At 46.8% G+C, this 21,943-nt stretch overlaps 1 protein-coding gene across 3 annotated transcripts in view; it reads left to right on the top strand.

The window, feature by feature from the left end:
* Nucleotides 1-21,943, top strand: part of EREG (epiregulin) — a 67,967-nt gene that overhangs the window by 24,641 nt on the left and 21,383 nt on the right. For 2 of the 3 annotated variants that reach the window (XR_012929714.1, XM_076052689.1), the window contains exon 2: nt 16,317-16,378. Coding sequence is in view for 2 of the 3 variants with exons in the window: in XM_076052689.1 (XP_075908804.1) it covers nt 16,372-16,378 (7 nt within the window). In the remaining variant the exon portion in view is untranslated. Of the gene's footprint in view, nt 1-12,900; nt 16,379-21,943 lie in introns of those variants that run through there. The other variant, XM_076052688.1, reaches the window with a different exon arrangement.

The following is a 21,943-nucleotide window of genomic DNA, read 5'->3' as shown; positions in this document are numbered from 1 at the left end:
CTATGGGCAGTGTTGAGTCTATGGGTAGTGTTGAGTCTATGGGCAGTGTTGAGTCTATGGGCAGTGTTGAGTCTATGGGTAGTGTTGAGTCTATGGGCAGTGTTGAGTCTATGGGTAGTGTTGAGTCTATGGGCAGTGTTGAGTCTATGGGTAGTATTGAGTCTATGGGTAGTGTTGAGTCTATGGGTAGTATTGAGTCTATGGGTAGTGTTGAGTCTATGGGTAGTGTTGAGTCTATGGGTAGTGTTAGTCTATGGGCAGCGTTGAGTATATGGAGAGTGTTGAGTCTATGGTGCAGTGTTGAGTCTATGGGCAGTGTTGAGTCTATGGGCAGTGTTGAGTCTATGGAGAGTGTTGAGTCTATGGGCAGTGTTGAGTCTATGGGTAGTGTTAGTCTATGGGCAGCGTTGAGTATATGGAGAGTGTTGAGTCTATGGGCAGTGTTGAGTCTATGGGCAGTGTTAGTCTATGGGTAGTGTTGAGTCTATGGGCAGTGTTGAGTCTATGGGCAGTGTTGAGTCTATGGGTGGTGTTGAGTCTATGGGTAGTGTTGAGTCTATGGGTAGTGTTAGTCTATGGGCAGTGTTGAGTCTATGGGTAGTGTTGAGTCTATGGGTGGTGTTGAGTCTATGGGCAGTGTTGAGTCTATGGGTAGTGTTGAGTCTATGGGTGGTGTTGAGTCTATGGGTAGTGTTGAGTCTATGGGTAGTGTTAGTCTATGGGCAGTGTTGGGTCTATGGGTAGTGTTGAGTCTATGGGTAGTGTTGAGTCTATGGTGCAGTGTTGAGTCTATGGGTAGTGTTGAGTCTATGGGCAGTGTGAGTCTATGGGTAGTGTTAGTCTATGTGTAGTGTTAGTCTATGGGTAGTGTTGAGTCTATGGGCAGTGTTGAGTCTGCGGGCAGTGTTGAGTCTATGGGTAGTGTTGAGTCTATGGGTAGTGTTGAGTCTATGGGTAGTGTTGAGTCTATGGGCAGTGTGAGTCTATGGGTAGTGTGAGTCTATGGGCAGTGTGAGTCTATGGGTAGTGTGAGTCTATGTGTAGTGTTAGTCTATGGGTAGTGTAGAGTCTATGGGCAGTGTTGAGTCTATGGGTAGTGTTAGTCTATGGGTAGTGTTGAGTCTATGGGTAGTGTTAGTCTATGGGCAGTGTTAGTCTATGGGCAGTGTTGAGTCTATGGGCAGTGTTAGTCTATGGGTAGTGTTGAGTCTATGGGTAGTGTTGAGTCTATGGGCAGTGTTGAGTCTATGGGTAGTGTTAGTCTATGGGCAGTGTTGAGTCTATGGGTAGTGTTAGTCTATGGGTAGTGTTGAGTCTATGGGCAGTGTTGAGTCTATGGGTAGTGTTAGTCTATGGGCAGTGCTGAGTCTATGGGTAGTGTTGAGTCTATGGGCAGTGTTGAGTCTATGGGTAGTGTTGAGTCTATGGGTAGTGTTTAGTCTATGGGTAGTGTTGAGTCTATGGGTAGTGTTGAGTCTATGGTAGTGTTGAGTCTATGGGTAGTGTTGAGTCTATGGTTAGTGTTAGTCTATGGGTAGTGTTGAGTCTATGGGCAGTGTTGAGTCTATGGGTAGTGTTGAGTCTATGGGCAGTGTTGAGTCTATGGGTAGTGTTGAGTCTATGGGTAGTGTTAGTCTATGGGTAGTGTTGAGTCTATGGGCAGTGTTGAGTCTATGGGTAGTGTTGAGTCTATGGGCTGTGTTGAGTCTATGGGCAGTGTTGAGTCTATGGGCAGTGTTGAGTCTATGGGTAGTGTTGAGTCTATGGGTAGTGTTAGTCTATGGGTAGTGTTGAGTCTATCGCAGCGTTGATTCTATGGAGAGTGTTGAGTCTATGGGTAGTGTTGAGTCTATGGGTTGTGTTGAGTCTATGGGCTGTGTTGAGTCTATGGGTAGTGTTGAGTCTATGGGTAGTGTTAGTCTATGGGTAGTGTTGAGTCTATCGCAGCGTTGATTCTATGGAGAGTGTTGAGTCTATGGGTAGTGTTGAGTCTATGGGTTGTGTTGAGTCTATGGGCTGTGTTGAGTCTATGGGTAGTGTAAGTCTATGGGTAGTGTTAGTCTATGGGAAGTGTTGAGTCTATGGGCAGTGTTGAGTCTATGGGCAGTGTTGAGTCTATGGGCAGTGTGGGTCTATGGGTAGTGTAAGTCTATGGGAAGTGTTGAGTCTATGGGCAGTGTTGAGTCTAAGGGGAGTGTTGAGTCTATGGGTAGTGTTGAGTCTATGGGTAGTGTTGAGTCTATGGGTAGTGTTGAGTCTATGGAGAGCGTTGAGTCTATGGGTAGTGTTAAGTCTATGGATAGTGTTAGTCTATGGGAATTGCTGAGTCTATGGGTAGTGTTGATTCTATGGGTAGTGTAAGTCTATGGGTATTGCTGAGTTTATGGGTAGTGTAAGTCTATGGGTAGTGTTGAGCATATGGGTAGTGCAAGTCCACGGGTAGAGTTGAGTCTATGGCCAGCGTTAAGTCTATGGAGAGTGTATAGTCTATGGGTAGTATTGAGTCTATGGGCAGCGTTGAGTCTATGGAGAGTGTTGAGTCTATGGGTAGTGTTGAGTCTTTCGGTAGTGTTGAGTCTATGGGCAGTGTTGAGTCTATGGGCAGTGTGGGTCTATGGGTAGTGTAAGTCTATGGGAAGTGTTGAGTCTATGGGCAGTGTTGAGTCTAAGGGGAGTGTTGAGTCTATGGGTAGTGTTGAGTCTATGGGTAGTGTTGAGTCTATGGGTAGTGTTGAGTCTATGGAGAGCGTTGAGTCTATGGGTAGTGTTAAGTCTATGGATAGTGTTAGTCTATGGGAATTGCTGAGTCTATGGGTAGTGTTGATTCTATGGGTAGTGTAAGTCTATGGGTATTGCTGAGTTTATGGGTAGTGTAAGTCTATGGGTAGTGTTGAGCATATGGGTAGTGCAAGTCCACGGGTAGGGTTGAGTCTATGGCCAGCGTTAAGTCTATGGGCAGTGTGAGTCTATGGGTAGTGTTGAGTGTATGGGCAGCGTTGAGTCTATGGAGAGTGTATAGTCTATGGGTAGTGTTGAGTCTATGGGCAGCGTTGAGTCTATGGAGAGTGTTGAGTCTATGGGTAGTGTTGAGTCTTTCGGTAGTGTTGAGTCTATGGGCAGTGTTGAGTCTATGGGCAGTGTTGAGTCTATGGGTAGTGTTGAGTCTATGGGTAGTGTTGAGTCTATGGGTAGTGTAAGTCTATGGGTGGTGTAAGTCTATGGGTGGTGTTGAGTCTATGGGTAGTGTAAGTCTATGGGAAGTGTTGAGTCTATGGCCAGTGTTGAGTCTATGGCCAGTGTTGAGTCTATGGGTAGTGTTGAGTCTATGGGTAGTGTTGAGTCTATGGGTAGTGTTGAGTCTATGGGTAGTGTTGAGTCTATGGGTAGTGTTGAGTCTATGGGCTGTGTTGAGTTTATGGGTAGTGTTGAGTCTATGGGTAGTGTAAGTCTATGGGTAGTGTTAGTCTATGGGTAGTGTTGAGTCTATCGCAGCGTTGAGTCTATGGAGAGTGTTGAGTCTATGGGTAGTGTTGAGTCTATGGGTAGTGTTGAGTCTATGGGCTGTGTTGAGTCTATAGGTAGTGTAAGTCTATGGGTAGTGTTGAGTCTATCGCAGCGTTGATTCTATGGAGAGTGTTGAGTCTATGGGTAGTGTTGAGTCTATGGGTTGTGTTGAGTCTATGGGCTGTGTTGAGTCTATGGGTAGTGTAAGTCTATGGGTAGTGTTAGTCTATGGGAAGTGTTGAGTCTATGGGCAGTGTTGAGTCTATGGGCAGTGTGGGTCTATGGGTAGTGTAAGTCTATGGGAAGTGTTGAGTCTATGGGCAGTGTTGAGTCTAAGGGGAGTGTTGAGTCTATGGGTAGTGTTGAGTCTATGGGTAGTGTTGAGTCTATGGGTAGTGTTAGTCTATGGGTACTGTTGAGTCTATGGGTAGCGTTGAGTCTATGGAGAGCGTTGAGTCTATGGGTAGTGTTGAGTCTATGGATAGTGTTGAGTCTATGGGGAGTGTTCGTCTATGGGTAGTGTTAGTCAATGGATAGTGTTAGTCTATGGGAATTGCTGAGTCTATGGGTAGTGTAAGTCTATGGGTAGTGTTAGTCTATGGGAAGTGTTGAGTCTATGGGCAGTGTTGAGTCTATGGGCAGTGTGGGTCTATGGGTAGTGTAAGTCTATGGGAAGTGTTGAGTCTATGGGCAGTGTTGAGTCTAAGGGGAGTGTTGAGTCTATGGGTAGTGTTGAGTCTATGGGTAGTGTTGAGTCTATGGGTAGTGTTAGTCTATGGTTACTGTTGAGTCTATGGGTAGCGTTGAGTCTATGGAGAGCGTTGAGTCTATGGGTAGTGTTGAGTCTATGGATAGTGTTGAGTCTATGGGGAGTGTTCGTCTATGGGTAGTGTTAGTCAATGGATAGTGTTAGTCTATGGGAATTGCTGAGTCTATGGGTAGTGTTGATTCTATGGGTAGTGTAAGTCTATGGGTATTGCTGAGTTTATGGGTAGTGTAAGTCTATGGGTAGTGTTGAGCATATGGGTAGTGCAAGTCCACGGGTAGAGTTGAGTCTATGGGCAGCGTTGAGTCTATGGAGAGTGTTGAGTCTATGGGCAGTGTTGAGTCTATGGGCAGTGTTGAGTCTATGGGTAGTGTTGAGTCTATGGGTAGTGTTGAGTCTATGGGTAGTGTAAGTCTATGGGTGGTGTAAGTCTATGGGTGGTGTTGAGTCTATGGGTAGTGTAAGTCTATGGGAAGTGTTGAGTCTATGGCCAGTGTTGAGTCTATGGGCTGTGTTGAGTCTATGGGTAGTGTAAGTCTATGGGTAGTGTTGAGTCTATGGGTAGTGTAAGTCTATGGGTAGTGTTAGTCTATGGGAAGTGTTGAGTCTATGGGCAGTGTTGAGTCTATGGGTAGTGTTGAGTCTATGGGTAGTGTTGAGTCTATGGGCTGTGTTGAGTCTATGCGTAGTGTAAGTCTATGGGTAGTTTTAGTCTATGGGAAGTGTTGAGTCATTGGGCAGTGTTGAGTCTATGGGCAGTGTTGAGTCTATGGGCAGTGTGGGTCTATGGGTAGTGTAAGTCTATGGGAAGTGTTGAGTCTATGGGCAGTGTTGAGTCTAAGGGGAGTGTTGAGTCTATGGGTAGTGTGAGTGTATGGGCAGTGTGAGTCTATCAGTAGTGTTGAGTCGATGGGTATTGTTGAGTCTATGGGTAGTGTTGAGTATATGGGTAGTGTTGAGTCTATGGGTAGTGTTAGTCTATGGGTAGTGTTGAATCTATGGGCGGCGTTGAGTCTATGGGTAGTGTTGAGTCTATGGGTAGTGTTGAGTCTATGGGTAGTGTTGAATCTATGGGCAGCGTTGAGTCTATGGGTAGTGTTGAGTCTATGGGTAGTGTTGAGTCTATGGGCAGCGTTGAGTCTATGGGTAGTGTTGAGTCTATGGATAGTGTTGAGTCTATGGGTAGTGTTAGTCAAAGGATAGTGTTAGTCTATGGGAATTGCTGAGTCTATGGGTAGTGTTGATTCTATGGGTAGTGTAAGTCTATGGGTATTGCTGAGTCTATGGGTAGTGTAAGTCTATGGGTAGTGTTGAGCATATGGGTAGTGCAAGTCCACGGGTAGAGTTGAGTCTATGGGCAGCGTTGAGTCTATGGAGAGTGTTGAGTCTATGGGTAGTGTTAGTCTATGGGTAGTGTTGAGTCTATGGGCAGCGTTGAGTCTATGGAGGGTGTTGAGTCTATGGGTAGTGTTAGTCTATGGGTAGTGTTGAGTCTATCGCAGCGTTGAGTCTATGGAGAGTGTTGAGTCTATGGGTAGTGTAAGTCTATGGTTAGTGTTAGTCTATGGGTAGTGTTGAGTCTATGGGTAGTGTAAGTCTATGGGTAGTGTTGAGTCTATGGGTAGTGTAAGTCTATGGGTAGTGTTGAGTCTATGGGTAGTGTTAGTCTATGGGGAGTGTTGAGTCTATGAGCAGTGTGAGTCTATGGGGAGTGTTGAGTCTATGGGCAGTGTGAGTCTATGGGCAGTGTGAGTCTATGGGCAGTGTTGAGTCTATGAGTAGTGTGGAGTCGATGGGTATTGTTGAGTCTATGGGCAGTGTTGAGTATATGCGTAGTGTTAGTCTATGGGTAGTGTTGAATCTATTGCAGCGTTGAGTCTATGGAGAGTGTTGAGTCTATGGGTAGTGTTGAGTCTATGGGTAGTGTTGAATCTATGGGCAGCGTTGAGTCTATGGGTAGTGTTGAGTCTATGGGTAGTGTTAGTCTATGGGTAGTGTTGAGTCTATGGGCAGCGTTGAGTCTATGGAGAGCGTTGAGTCTATGGGTAGTGTTAGTCAATGGATAGTGTTAGTCTATGGGAATTGCTGAGTCTATGGGTAGTGTTGAGTCTATGGGTAGTGTAAGTCTATGGGTATTGCTGAGTCTATGGGTAGTGTAAGTCTATGGGTAGTGTTGAGTATATGGGTAGTGTTAGTCTATGGGTAGTGTTGAGTCAATGGGTAGTGTTGAGTCTATGGGCAACGTTGAGTCTATGGAGAGTGTTGAGTCTATGGGTAGTGTTGAGTCTATGGGTAGTGTTGAGTCTATGGGCTGTGTTGAGTCTATGGGTAGTGTTGAGTCTATGGGTAGTGTAAGTCTATGTTTAGTGTTAGTCTATGGGTAGTGTTGAGTCTATCGCAGCGTTGAGTCTATGGAGAGTGTTGAGTCTATGGGTAGTGTTGAGTCTATGGGCAGCGTTGAGTCTATGGAGAGTGTTGAGTCTATGGGTTCTGTTGAGTCTATGGGTAGTGTTAAGTCTATCGGCTGTGTTGAGTCTATGGGTAGTGTTGAGTCTATGGGTAGTGTAAGTCTATGGGTAGTGTTAGTCTATGGGTAGTGTTGAGTCTATCGCAGCGTTGAGTCTATGGAGAGTGTTGAGTCTATGGGTAGTGTTGAGTCTATGGGCTGTGTTGAGTTTATGGACAGTGTGAGTCTATGGGCAATGTTAGTCTAAGGGCAGTGTGAGTCTATGGGCAGTATGAGTCTCTGGGTAGTGTTAGTCTATGGGCAGTGTGAGTCTATGGGCAGTGTGAGTCTATGGGAAGTGTTGAGTCTATGGCTAGTGTTTATGGGTCTACTATATGTGTGTATTTTGAACTTCATTCGTACCGTACGTAGCCAACCGTGCTAATGGGAGGTGCGGGAGAAGGGCAACAACTTAAACACAATTCTTTTTTTATTTAAATCTTTTGTGACTGCAGGGATTCATATTCTTGGTTCTTTCGGTAAAAGTCACGTAGAAGGGAAACAATAAAATAATAAAAATATAAAACAATACAATTATCACCACGTTTCGACTGCAACACAAGCAATCATCATCAGGTGTGAAAACCACAACAAGATGATGATGACTGCTTGTGTTGCAGTCGAAACGTCGTGAGAATTTTATTGTTTTATATTTTTATTATTTTATTGTTTCCCTTCTACGTGACTTTACCGAAAGAACCAAGAATACAATCTTTTTTTTCTAAACAAACGAGGTTGTCAATCTAGGTGATGATGATGACGATGATGATGACGATGATGGTGACGATGATCATGATGATGACGATGATGATTTAAAAGTGCAGCAAAGCTCCACAGTGGCTCCCTAATATCGGAAGGAAGAGCGTTCCAGACGGGCCGCAGAAGCGCATCTGGGAGCGCGGCGATGCAAGTGACCGTCTTTGATGTCTGTCCAATGGGGAGACAAAGGCGGCCGGGCGTGGTGCTCGCCACTAGGGCTGAACGATTTGGGGTAAATAACTAACTGCGATTTTTCTGACATTGCGATAAAAATTAATTTAAAGTCAAGCAGCTTCAGTACAATATTCCCTCCGTAATAGATTTAAAACATGTGATGGAGCATTACCACGTGATGCCATCAACATACGAACTACTCTATATATTCTAAAGCAAGGATGAGAACTTAAAAAAAGATATGAATTGCTTCCAACATGTATTTATTAAAATGTTTTAATTGAAATAGAACAATCAAGCATATACCAGTTGTTAAGTTAAATAAATAAAGTTATAATAATAAAAAAAACAATTCCAATAAGTAAGTAATAGGAACTTTTCAAATCTCAGCCTTTGCGAGGTCCTAATCGCATTGTTTCAAATTGCGATTAATCGATTTCAAATCGATTAATCGTTCAGCCCTCCTGGCCACCCACTCACCACTCTTAGTGCGCCGTGCCGGCCTTCTTCACTGATGCTGCTGCTACTCGCTAACAGCCCAACAGCTCCAACTTGTTTAGAAGTTCCCCACTGCTCTGTGTATAAACAAAAATATTAAACCTGAACTTATTTTTTTAATTCTACCAGGGTAAGGCCCCACTCAGCTGTATAGCTCTCTTATTTTTTTCAGAAGCGACCTGGATATCACAAATGATAGCCCAACGAGGTGTCTCGTCGTCATGTGGACGGTTATAGGGGATGATAATAGGGTTTTTCTCCTTTCTTTCTGGCAACTAAACTGAAACCTTTATACGAGGAATCATGTTACTACATTTACCACAATGCTCGTGGTCAAAATGCAAACCAAAAACTGTGATAATGTGATGATGCATTGTCCTTGAAACTGATTGGTCCACACCAGAGACGGCTTTCTTTTGAGCCTCGTCTCAATTGGTGCTCGACCAGATGACGCCAAAAGGCGTCACACAGCACAGAGGCAATGCCACTATCAAAGTCAATTTTTGTTTGTTTGCATTTTGAACACAAGTATTGTGGTTAATGCAGTAACACGATTCCTCGTAAAAAGGTTTCAATTTTGTTGCCAGAAAAATAGGGGGGAAAACCCCCTATTATTTTATATTGGCACTGGCAAAGGAGGTCTAATGATTTCAAGCTTTCGTGACTGCAGGGATTCATATTCTTGGTTCTTTCGGTAAAGTCACGTAGAAGGGAAAGAATAAAATAATAAAAAATATAAAACAATAACATTCTCACGACGTTTCCACTGCAACACAAGCAATCATCATCAGGTGTGAAAACCATGTATTTGAGCATGGCTGGGTGGCTGATGTCGATTCAAGTGATGTTCTAGAAGGGTGAGAGATCTGTGTAGCTGATGTCAACTCTAGCGATGTTCTAGAAGGGTGAGAGATCTGTGTAGCTGATGTCAACTCTAGCGATGTTCTAGAAGGGTGAGAGATCTGTGTAGCTGATGTCTACTCTAGTGGTGCTCTAGAAGGGTGAGAGATCTGTGTAACTGATGTCTACTCTAGTGATGTTCTAGAAGAGTGAGAGATCTGTGTAACTGATGTCTACTCTAGTGATGTTCTAGAAGGGTGAGAGATCTGTGTAACTGATGTCTACTCTAGTGAGGCTCTAGAAGGGTGAGAGATCTGTGTAACTGATGTCAACTCTAGTGATGTTCTAGATGGGTGAGAGATCTGTGTAACTGATGTCTACTCTAGTGATGCTCTAGAAGGGTGAGAGAGCTGTGTAACTGATGTCAACTCTAGTGATGTCTAGAAGGGTGAGAGATCTGTGTAGCTGATATCAACTCTAGTGATGTTCTAGAAGGGTGAGAGATCTGTGTAACTGATGTTAACTCTAGTGATGTTCTAGAAGGGTGAGAGATCTGTGTAACTGATGTCTACTCTAGTGATGTTCTAGAAGGGTGAAATATCTGTGTAACTGATGTCTACTCTAGTGATGTTCTAGAAGGGTGAGAGATCTGTGTAACTGTTGTCAACTCTAGTGATGTTCTAGAAGGGTGAGAGATCTGTGTAACTGATGTCTACTCTAGTGATGTTCTAGAAGGGTGAGAGATCTGTGTAACTGATGTCAACTCTAGTGATGTTCTAGAAGTGCTACAGAGCTGTGTAACTGATGTCTACTCTAGTGATGCTCTAGAAGGGTGAGAGATCTGTGTAACTGATATCAACTCAAGTGATGTTCTAGAAGGGTGAGAGATCTGTGTAACTGATGTCAACTCTAGTGATGTTCTAGAAGGGTGAGAGATCTGTGTAACTGATGTCAACTCTAGTGATGCTCTAGAAGTGCTACAGAGCTGTGTAACTGATGTCAACTCTAGTGAGGCTCTAGAAGGGCTATTAAAGAAGGCCGACACGGCCGTCTTTCCCTCCCCACTGCTGATGTTTTACTACACACCGCACCAGGTACTCATTTTAAGGCTGAGTCGTCGTCTGAGAGGAAGCCGATGACCCGTTCCAGATGCGCCGTTTGTCAACGGTGGTGTTGGCTGTGAGCGGGAATCGAACTCGGTTAGACCGGGTCAGTAGCACAGAGCGCTAACCGCCGTGCCACCACTCCCCAGTGTGACGCCGCAGAGGCGATACGAAAGCCTCGAAGTCTGCTCCGGGTTTTCTGGCTGCCTCGATCCCTCGCGGGCTCTCGAACTCACGACCCCAGTGAGGCTGTTTCTCTTCGCCGCAACTGGTTTAATTTCCCCACTGGTCTCTCGCTCTCTCGCTCTCTCTCTCTCGATAAACTGAAATATTAAACCTACATTTTCATTTTTATTTTACCTTTAAAGGGACCACTGAGCGTCTTTTTGAGCAGCGACCTGGCCATTACAAAGATTTTCATCATCATCATCATCAACATCATCAACATCATCAACATCATCATCAACATCATCATCATCATCCACATCATCAACATCATCATCAACATCATCAACATCATCGTCATCAACATCATCGTCATCAACATCATCATCAACATCATCATCAACATCATCAACAACATCATCAACATCATCATCATCAACATCATCATCATCAACATCATCATCAACATCATCATAAAGATCATCATCAACATCATCATCATCAACATCATCATCCACATCATCATCCACATCATCATCATCAACATCATCATCAACATCATCATCAACATCATCGTGTGGAAATGAATAGCAGCCAAATATCCCAAACGCGTGGTGACGTTGATTCTAAATGCGGAGGGAAAAACCGGAGGACCCGGAGAAAAAGCAACGCGAACATGAGGAGAGAGACACGCAGACTCCAAATATACAGCAGCAGCAGGCGTCAGGGTCGGGATCGAACCCACGACCTCCTGTGTACCAGGCGAGGTAGTTAACATCTCCCTAGCCACCGTAATGATGATGATGAGAGAGAGACACCGCAAACTCCAAATATACAGCAGCAGCAGGCGTCAGGGTCGGGATCGAACCCACGACCTCCTGTGTACCTGGCGAGGTAGTTAACATCTCCTAGCCACCGTGGCGCACCACGTGGAAAGGACCTTCGCCCAGCAGTGGATAAGAGATCATGGCTAAGGGGCCGTTCATAAATGACGTCACGCACCTGGGGGGGGTCAGACATTTGTGACGATGTGTCACGACGGGGGGGGGGGGGGGGGTTGAGAAATGTGACGTCACATCAAAATGCGCAACTTTATAAATAAATATAGACAACACGTTCTACTTAATTAAATAGACGTTTTAATAAATGTTTTCTCCTACAACATCAGAGTGCAGCGCCACATTAAATACGCATTACATTGACAATAGTTTAAAGCGATTTGAAGCATGTTTTATATATATATTTTTTTGGGGGGGCAGAGCTTTGTGACGTCATATTTGAGGGGGGGGGTCTGACTTTTTGTGACGTCGTGTGACGAGGGGGTGGAGGGGGTGGGGACGTCAAAAATCGTCCAAAATCGCGTGACGTCATTTACGGTCGGCCCCTAATGAGGTTGATTATGATTTATTTTAGAGGGTGAAGTTGTTGTTGTTGTGGCACCACCGAAGTTCGATTCCGGAGCGGGGTCAATATCAGCCGAGAGCGATATCCGAGCAGGGCCCTGTGGGCTTCCCTTAGGTCGACTCAGCCTTAAAAAAAAAACCCGAGTCGTAGCCATCGTCCCCACTTCCTCGCTCCCTCTCCTCCTTGACCAACCCGCGTTGACCATCGTGGTGAAGTATGGTCGATGCCCAACACTGCGAGGAGGACGGGGGGCGGGGGGGGGGTGGTGGTGGGCGGGGGAAGGTATTCATCCAGCAGTGGATTTACCAAGGGCGGTGACATCGTTGTGGGTGACATGGCCACCGACGGTGGTCTTCGCTGCGTCCTTTGAGCAGCCGTTCGCTGTTCACGGGCACTGTCAGCCGCCGTCCACCGGGCTTGCTCGACCATCGGCACCGTTCACCGCACCACGGGGAGGGGGGGGGGGGGGTAGAGGCGCGGCCCTGCAACTGCTCGCTCACGCGAACTGCTGGTGGGTAAAAGCGGGGGGTGGGGGGTGGGGGGAGGGGGGTGTCCCTCCCTCCATCCCTCCCCCAACTAGAGGCCGCTAACAGAGGACCCCCCCCCCCCCGCCGCCTCTCTATGAGAGGCTGCTCGAGACGAACTCTCCCACGCTGCTTGGCATGACGCCTTTGGGAGCGGGGAGGTGAGCCACGTTCGACCCCAGCGCACGCCACCAGGGTGTCGGTCGACCAGAGAGAGGTCTGGCTGCGGTTGAACTCAACTCTGCCTCTGTTGCTGCTGCTGCTGCTGGGTGGACAGAGACGAGGGAGGCGGTGGCGTGTGGGGAGGGAGGATGTGGACGTGGAGTTGGTTGGCGCCGCGCCGGGAGACGGAATCGAACCGGCGAATTCTGGACCAGTGCCGGATGATCCTAGTAGCAAAAGTAGCTACATATGTAGTAGTACTACATATGTAGTAGTAGTACTACTACATATGTAGTAGCTATGTAGTTGCTACTACATATGTAGTAGCAACTACATATCTAGTAAATATGTAGTACTACTACATATGTAGTACAACTACTACTACATATGTAGTAGCTATGTAGTTGCTACTATATATGTAGCTACTACATATGTAGAACTACTACTACTACTACATATGTAGTAGCTATGTAGTTGCTACTACATATGTAATACTATTACTACATATGTAGTAGCTATGTAGTTGCTACTATATATGTAGCTACTACATATGTAGAACTACTACTAAATATGTAGTAGCTATGTAGCTGCTACTACATATGGCTCCGCACTTCTCAAGGGCCCCACGCTAAACGCTTTCAAGCTATCAATTCCGGTTCAGTGATTCTGCACTTGCTCGATTACTACAGTACTATAACGCCCTCGACTTTTTATCAACGACTGGGTGTTTACGGTTAGCGATTTGTCGTATTATCCGGCCGTATAGCAAATGAAAAAAACTACAATGACTTTGCTGTGCAAGTAAAAAAAAAACATTTGTGTGTTTTAATATTTAAGTGTTGTTTTTTTTATTAAAAATAAATTCAGGGTCCCTTTATAACATCGTGCTACAGGCCCCGCACGAGCTTAGTCCGGCAGCGCTTTGGACCGCCAGGTTCGGTGAGCATCAGCATCATCAGCAGCATCTTGCTTCACGCTGCGGGTCGAGGGGGCTTCGCCACCTTAGTCCCATCAGCACGGTTTGGACGCACGACGGTGATCCGTGCGGGGATCGCTGTGCTGCGTTGACTTTCGGATGCGGAACGAACGGGTTGTCTCACCTGTCAACCCGTGTACGGTTTATGTGAGAGTTGTTTTTTTTTTACAATTTCTGGCAATAAAACTAAGAATAGGGTTTTTTCCCCTTTTTTCTTGGCTACAAAACTGAAACCTTTTTTTTTTTACAAGGAATCATGTTACTACATTAACCACAATACTTGTGGTCAGAATGAAAACAACAACAAAAACATACTCTGGTAATATGATGATGCATTGTCCTTGAAACTGATTGGTCCACACCAGAGACGGCTTTCTTTTGAGCCTCGTCTCAAACGGTGACTTTACCGAAAGAACCAAAGAAGATGAATCCTTGCAGTCACGAAAGCTTTAAATCGAAATTTAAATGCGTTATTGTAGGGCATCGTATGCTCTGTTAGTGTCAGGAAATCGTGCGATGGTATTTTCTTGGTATGGAAGAACAATACCTCTCTCACAATGTTCCTCACCCACCGTAAGAAAGCAAGGTCAACAATATTTGGGGCAAAGAACCTCCCTGCGTGCTCCCCGCTTTGCTGGAAAGTAAAGGTGCGGTCCGGCAAAATATTAAAGGGTGATGTTCCCACGAATGTACCAAAACGATAGACGAAATGCAATGGGCTGTAGCTAAGGGAGCCCAACGTATTTAGCAGTATAACATGTTAATCATCATCATCGCGGTACTACGTATCGTGAGCAATCGGAACAATAGAAATGCATTGAAGAAATACGCTGAACTAAATGTGCATTAAAGAGCATGCAGCGTGTACCGGTAAGTTGAGAAGCAGGCTACAGTCTGGATTATAGACTGCCAGTACGCCGACTCAATGACACATAAGCATTGCTGCGGTCGACATAAAACGCTGGCAATACGGTCAGCAGATGAAAAAGCAGGATACAGTCGACATGAAAGGCTGTGGCAGTACACTGAGTGAGGTAAAGAAGCGGGCAACAGATTATAGACTGGCATACACTCATAATGGGCAAAAGCAAAATTAGCAGTGTAGATAATAGAGTAGCAGTGCACTGACGTTAATTAATCAGCATAGACTGTGGCCTGCGGCCTGCACACAAACATTATTATTGTAATATTTGCCAATTTTAGTTGTTTCATAGCAGCGAACAATAAACCCGAGTTCTTAGCGAAAGATTCCACGGAAATATTACTTTACATTGCCATGGTGAGGCCTAGTCCCGTGCAGAGCCCGCGGCCTCGCCTAGATTGCCCTGCCGGAGGAGGTGACACATTGCCAGGCTGGGGGATGGCCCGCTACCCCCTCCCCCCCCACACACAACCTCCACCGATGACGCGCGAGCGTTGCTAAGGGCAACCCCCGGGCAGCTTTAGCGGCTCTGGGAAATAATACTTTTAACTGCATATTCTTTTTCGATTTAAAGCTTTCGTGACTGCAAGGATTCATCTTCTTTGGTTCTTTCGGTAAAGTCACCACGTAGAATGAGAATAAAATAATAAATTGATAAAATAAAATAACATAATCATATTCTCACGACGTTTCGGCCACAACACAAGCGGCCTTCATCAGGTGAAGGGGACATATTCTTGTAGTGTTTAGCTCTTTCGGTAAAATCACCACGTAGAAGGGAAACAATAAAATAATAAAATATATATAAAACAATACATAGTGAGATTTTTTATTGTTTTATATATTTTTTTACATTATTTTATTGTTTCCCTTCAACGTGGTGGCTTTACCGAAAGAGCTAAGGATATGAATTACTGCAGTCACGAACGCTTTAAATCAAATTTTGTTACATATTCTTGGTTATTTCGGTGAAGTTACGTAGAAAGTGAAGCAATAAAATAATAAAAAAATATAAAACAACCCCGATGATGATTGCTTGTGTTGCAGTCAGTAAACGTACGTGAGAATTTTATTGTTTTATATATTTTAATTATTTTATTGCTTCCCCTTCCACGTGGTGGTGACTTTACCCAAAGAACCAAGAATATGAATCCCTGCGGCCAGGCCACGAAAGCTTTAAATCAACATTTAAACTATTTTAAAGTTGTTTTCGAAGTCAACCTCTACCGTCTGAGAGCCAAATCCCCTCGCTTGCGCAGACGCACAGACACACAGACAGACAAAACATGACTTTTATAGGTTAGACTAGACGATGCTACAGAACCCGCACTACCTTAATACGGCACAAATTAAAAAAAAGACTAAAAATTGTCTGAGTCAAGTTCGGAGCGCGGTGCGACAACCGTTGCGCCACCGCTCCTCCCCCCCATCCCCCCCCACCGCACTCGCACAGCTAAAATACCTTCCCACGTTCGTCACTAATCGCTTGTAAGTTTAAGTCATCATCAACATCATCGTCGTCATCATCAACATCGTCGTAGCAGTTGTTATTATTGAGCTGGTTGGGTGGAGGGGGTGGTTTAATGACGATTGCTGTAAAGTATCCCCAACTCTCAATGACTGCTGCTACTGCTGCTGCTGCTACTGCTGTTGCTGCTGTTACTGCTACTCCTGCTGCTGCAACTACTGCTGCTGTTGCTGCTGTTACTGCTGTTACTCTGTTACTGCTACTCCTGCTGCTACTGCTGCTGTTGCTGCTGTTACTCTGTTACTGCTACTCCTGCTGCTGCTGCTACTGTTGCTGCTGTTACTGCTGTTATTGCTACTCCTGCTGCTGCAACTACTGCTGCTGCTGTTGCTGCTGTTACTGCTACTCCTGCTGCTGCTGCTGTTACTGCTACTCCTGCTGCTTCTACTGCTGCTGCTGTTACTTTGTTACTGCTGCTACTACTACTGCTGCTGCAACTACTGCTGCTGCTGCTACTGCTGCTGCTGTTGCTACTACTGCTGCAGGCTGAGTTGAAGCTGCAAGCCGAGGTGGACACGCGCTCCCCAAGACGCAGTCACGATGATCGGTAAGATGACACACACACACATACACACACATACACACACTAACACACACCAACACACACACACGTTCACACACAAAGACAAAGATCCCCGGTATAGCCTTTGCAGGCTGTAGGGGCAAGTGCTGTCAGCGAGCACCTATGAAGACCGGAACGGCACACGAGGGGGTGGGTGGCCAGCACCACGCCCGACCGCCTTTGTCTCCCCAGTGGCGATGTTTACTACACACCGCACCAGGTACTCGTTTGAGGCTGAGTCGACCTAGGGGAGGCCCAGGACCGCTTCAGATAATCCTCACCGGCGTTGGCCGTGAGTGGGAATCGCCAGGTTCGTAGCGCAGCGTAGCGCTAACCACTGCACTAACGCTCCCCACACACACACCCAGACGCACACATAGACACACACATAGACACACACAGACCTAGACACACACACCTAGACACACACCTAGACACACACACCTAGACACACACACACCTAGACACACATGCACATAGACACACACACACATAGACACACACACACACATAGACACACACACCCAGACACACACATACCTAGACACACACACATAGACACACACACACCTAGACACACACACACCTAGACACACACACATACACACACACACCTAGACACACACACCTAGACACACACACATCTACACACAACAACAACCGCCATTCGCCACTAAGTGGCGGTGACGTCAACACGACATTTATGCCAGGCCATGTGCACCCTGAGGCCACGTGAAGTGTCGAACGCCCGCTGGCAGACCCAGGTGCCACGGGTCGACTGACTGAGATGTCTGGCTGAGGCCGATCTTGACACCGCTGGTACCAGTCATCGGCAAGTCCACTCAGCTCCACGTCCTCCTGTACCACATCACTCCATCTCTTCTCTAGCCCGTGCCGCGCCTGTTTAGCCCCCTCGATCCGGCCGAACAAAAGCCGTTTCAGCATGCGGTGGCTGGGCATGCGGGCTACATGACCCAGCCAACGCAGCTTTGCCTGCCGGAGGAGCTCACCGATGGGACCTTGCCCAGATCTTTCAAAGATTTGTGAGCTCCTTACACAATCCAGCCTGGTTAAACCCAGGATGGATCGTAGGCAGGCCAGCCTAAATGTTTCTAACCGGCGAAGATGTTCCATTAGGGGGGTCCACGTTTCGCAAGCGTAGAGAAGGGAGCAAATGACCGTGGCCGAGAAGACCTGAAGCTTAGTGCAGAGCGACAGACCAGATAGCTTCCACACAGCGTTACGCAACCGATGAAAATATATTGCCGCTCGACTGATTCGGAGTGAGACCTCTGCTGTTAAACTGGAGCCAGTCATAAGCACACTGCCCAGGTATGGGAAACTCTCCACTCTCTCCACAACTGCCCCATCACCGATTGGGAGTTGTGGGGGTGGAGTGTCCGATGGTACACAATACCCAGGCAGGTGCTTAGTTTTGGTGGGGCTGATGGTAAGGCCCCATCTCTTAGTGGCACGCTCCAGTCTCAGCAGCAGCGTCTCCAACTCCTCCTCTGAATGAGCAGCTATTACCAAACCATCGGCATACATAACCTGGTTGAGCAATAAGGAGCCATCCCTTTACCGCACCCGGGCATCGATCAGCCTCCCATTATATCTGTACCAAATGGAGATTCCCCCGGTACAGCCATTGAAGGCTTCACGAACTATGTGGTCAAAATAGATGTTAAATAATGTGCGAGCCAGAGGACATCCCTGTCGCACCCCACCGTGTACAGGGAATGGCCCTGACTCCCGGCCACGTAGTTTTACCCGGGCCCACTCACCATCATGAAGGTCCTTAATGATCTTGAGCAGAGGGTCAGGGTCTCCAAAATCACGGAGAACAACCCAGAGCCTAGGCCTACTGATGGTGTCATAGGCCTTGACCAGGTCAATAAAGCAGAGATGTAGGTCTTGTTGGAATTCCCTAAACCTCTGCTGTAGCAGACGGACAGAAAATATGGCATCTGTGCAGGACCGCCCTTTCCTGAAACCGCATTGGGGCTCCGCAAGCCTCTCCTCAGCGTGCCTGGCAAGGCGATGTTGAATAATCCTTGCCAGGCCCTTTCCCGGCACACTGAGGAGTGAGATGCCCCTGTCGTTGTTAAAGTCTGTGCGGTCCCCCATTTTAAAGAGGGGGACTACCAGGCCATCCTTCCAATCCTGTGGAACCAGCCCAGTGGTCCAGACTGTTGTTATGATGTCATATAGGGCAGTCTGTGCACAAACGCCACCCTCCCTCAGCATTTCGCTTGGGAGATCATCTCTACCCGGTGCCTTTCCTGGTCTCAGACTCCGGATTGCCTTCAGTACTTCCTCAACAGATGGCACCTCAGCCAGCCACTCACAGGGGGTGACTTCTTCCAATATTTGAGGCACTGCAGCCTCAGCAGGGTCATCTCCACTTTGTGCAACGATGTTTTCCTGGCTGAGGGATTTCCCCTCCCCCAGGACCTCACAGAAATGCTCAGCAAATCTGCAAACCTGTTCCTGGGGGTCGGCGATTGGATCACCGTTTTTTCCCCTAATGATGGTAATAGGTGTGGTGCTGCAGGTTACTTTTTGATGGAGTTAAATAGAGATTTGTGATCGCGGGCCACTGAGGCAGACTATAGTGATAGATCTCCTCAGCAACCCGCGACCACCACCCATCCTTGCCGCGCCTCACGGCTCTCCGAACCTCCGAGCGAAGGCTGCGGAAAGCCCCCTCATTCTCTGACGTGGGATTCTGTAGCTGATGACAGTGGGCCTGTCGTTTTTTCTCAACCATCCTGAACACCTCCTCTGTCAGCCAGGGTCTCTGGGGAGGTCTGGACCGCGTACACAAAGCAGTCATTGCAGCTGCATGAGTCACAGTCCTAAACCTCGCCCATTTACCCTCGACATCAGGAGGAGTGGGGGACGATGCCAACCCCAGCCGCAAGCGATGATGAAATTCTCGCTTGCAACTTTCATCAGATAACTGAGACCAGGCCACTTTAGGTTGGAATGGGGTCCTGGGTGTACACCCACAACCGGAGTGGAAGAATGGCAGGCGCATCTTACAGAAGACTAGTCGATGGTCATAGGGCAGATCAGCTCCACGGTAGGTCCTGGTGTCAAGGACATGGGCTCGCATCCGCTGGTCCATCACTATGTAGTCCAGCAGATGTTCTTGCTTGGACCCGGCATGCATCCATGATGTTGTGTGGATGCGCCGATGCCGGAACAGCGTGTTGGTAATTACAAGCCCATGGGCTGCACAAAAATCTAGCAGCCTCCTACCGTTGTTATTGAGCTGATCTGGCCCATGCCCTCCAATCACTCCAGACCAGATGCCAGCATCATGACCAACTCGGGCATTGAAGTCACCCAACAAGATGACTCTATCCCGAGGAGCCACTTTAGCCAGCACCTGTGACAAGGTCATAGAAGGCATCTGACTCATCGGCTTTGCCTGCATCCTTCCACGGATGTTCGTCTTCGTTGGGGGCATAAGTAACCATGACCACCACTCCTTGCCTCTGGTTGATGGGAAGGCGAGCCCAAAGTAGCCTGGGGCTTACAGCTTCCCACACCTCACCGCCACGCTCCCACGCCCCCTTCATTCTTTTGTTCGAAAGAAGAGTCACACCCTGTTGTTTGGCAGTCTGCTGCCCCGAGTAGAGGACTGTCCACCCCTCATGGTGGCAGGAGCCAGAACCGGTCCACCGGACCTCCTGAATGCCACAGAGATCCAGGCGGTACCGGTCCAGCTCCCGACAAAGGAGTGGCAGCCTCTCCTTCGCAGTGAACATTTTAACATTCCACGTGGCCACATGAAGTGGCTTTTCATTGTTTCTGGAGGAGCCCCGAGGGTAGAGATTCAATGTCCTGGCTCCGCCAATTGTGGTTTGGCCAGGAGACGTCATAGACGGGTGTCCCCCCGGGGCCTCCAGCACAAGCTTATTAGTTAAATTTTTTATTCGTGGTTTCGTGTTAAAAATTTTTAAGGTGGAGGGGTTACCAGCCCCTCGCACCCGTCCAGAGCCCCCGTTTAGCCACTGTGGTGGTCACAGACGCCATGAGAGGAGGGGCCAATCGGAATTGGCCCTCCCCCCACAACATTGTCCACCACATTGGCGCTACAAGACAAAGATGAAAGTGGAAAACAACAAATGACGGAATAGTTGCAGCGGATTCACCTCCTCCCGGTGGGATATCTGCCCCATGGGTCGTGACGAGGATGACGACGATGACGATGTAATCAACGATGTAACCGACGAGTCCAAAAGAGGGCAAAACCGGTCACCGGTCGTGTCCGCATCACCGCTGCCTGCAAAGGGGATCAGTGCCGGATGATCCTATTAGCAAAACCGGTTACATATGGAGTAGTAGCTACTACTACTTATGTAGTAGCTACTGCCATTTTATCTGGCAACAAAACTGACACCTTTTTACAAGGAGTCATGTTTGCATTGACCACAATACCTGCGGTCGGAATGCAAACAAAAAATAACAACTCTGATAATGTATTGGCACTGTCCTTGAAATTGATTGGTCCACACCCGAGACAGCTTTCCTTAGAGCCCAGTCTCACATGGTGTTGGACCAGATGACGCCAAAAGGCCAAAAGGCATACATTATCAGAGATATGTTTTTTTGTTTGCCTTCCGACCGCAGGTATTGTGGTCAATGCAAACATGACTCCTTGTAAAAAAGGTGTCAGTTTGTTGCCAGATAAAAGGGTAAAAAAAACAATGATCATATTTTGCTACTGGCAAAGGAGGTTCCAATGGTACTACATTGTAGTAGCTATTACATTTTAACACGTAGGCTTTCGCGACCAATATTATTCATAATAAGGTTTTTTGGATTAGATCGCGTTATTTATAAATGTGTCGTAACCCTCCACCACCCGACATTGCCAAACAGTAAAAAAATGTGTCACGTTTACAAAGGACAAAGAGTCCACTACTTTAGCCCATCGGTGTATTGAAGAGTGAATCAACATCATTTCAAATTTGAGTACGACGTTTCGCTGGTAATTACATCCAGCATCATCGGGCAATTCGCCAGAATGGTAAAGCCCTCACTTGCTCCCGGTCTTAAATAGAGCAGCAGGGTGATGTCATCATTTAACTCATTCAGGTGCAGTGATTTGAGGTGGAGGGGGGGGTATTGTAATTATATAATCGATTGGTAATTATTCATAGGGGAAACACATACTAATTAACGGATTACTAACGTACTCAAATTTTAAATGATGTTGATTCACTCTTCAACACACCGGTGGGCTAAAGTAGTGAACAATTGTCCTTTGTAAACGTGACACTTTTTTACTGTTTGGCCGTGTCGGGTGGTGGAGGGTTACGACACATTTATAAATAACGCGATCTAACCCTAAAACCTTTATTATGAGCTACTACATTGTAGCTACTACACATGTTGTAGCTACGATGTAGTAGCTACGGGCCCCGCAATTTCAAGGGCCCCGCGCTAAATGCTTTCGAGCTATCAATACCGGTTCAGTGATTCTGCACGTGCTCTATCACTATAATACTATACCACCGCCTTCAACTTTCATGAACG

This window comes from Petromyzon marinus, chromosome 57 (genome assembly GCF_048934315.1).
Source record: "Petromyzon marinus isolate PM22_M1 ecotype Great Lakes invasive population chromosome 57, UKy_Petmar_22M1.pri1.0, whole genome shotgun sequence".
NCBI classification, from domain to species: Eukaryota; Metazoa; Chordata; class Hyperoartia; order Petromyzontiformes; family Petromyzontidae; genus Petromyzon; species Petromyzon marinus.
Note: the sequence above shows the minus strand (reverse complement) of the source record. Positions and strands in the feature narration are given on the sequence as shown.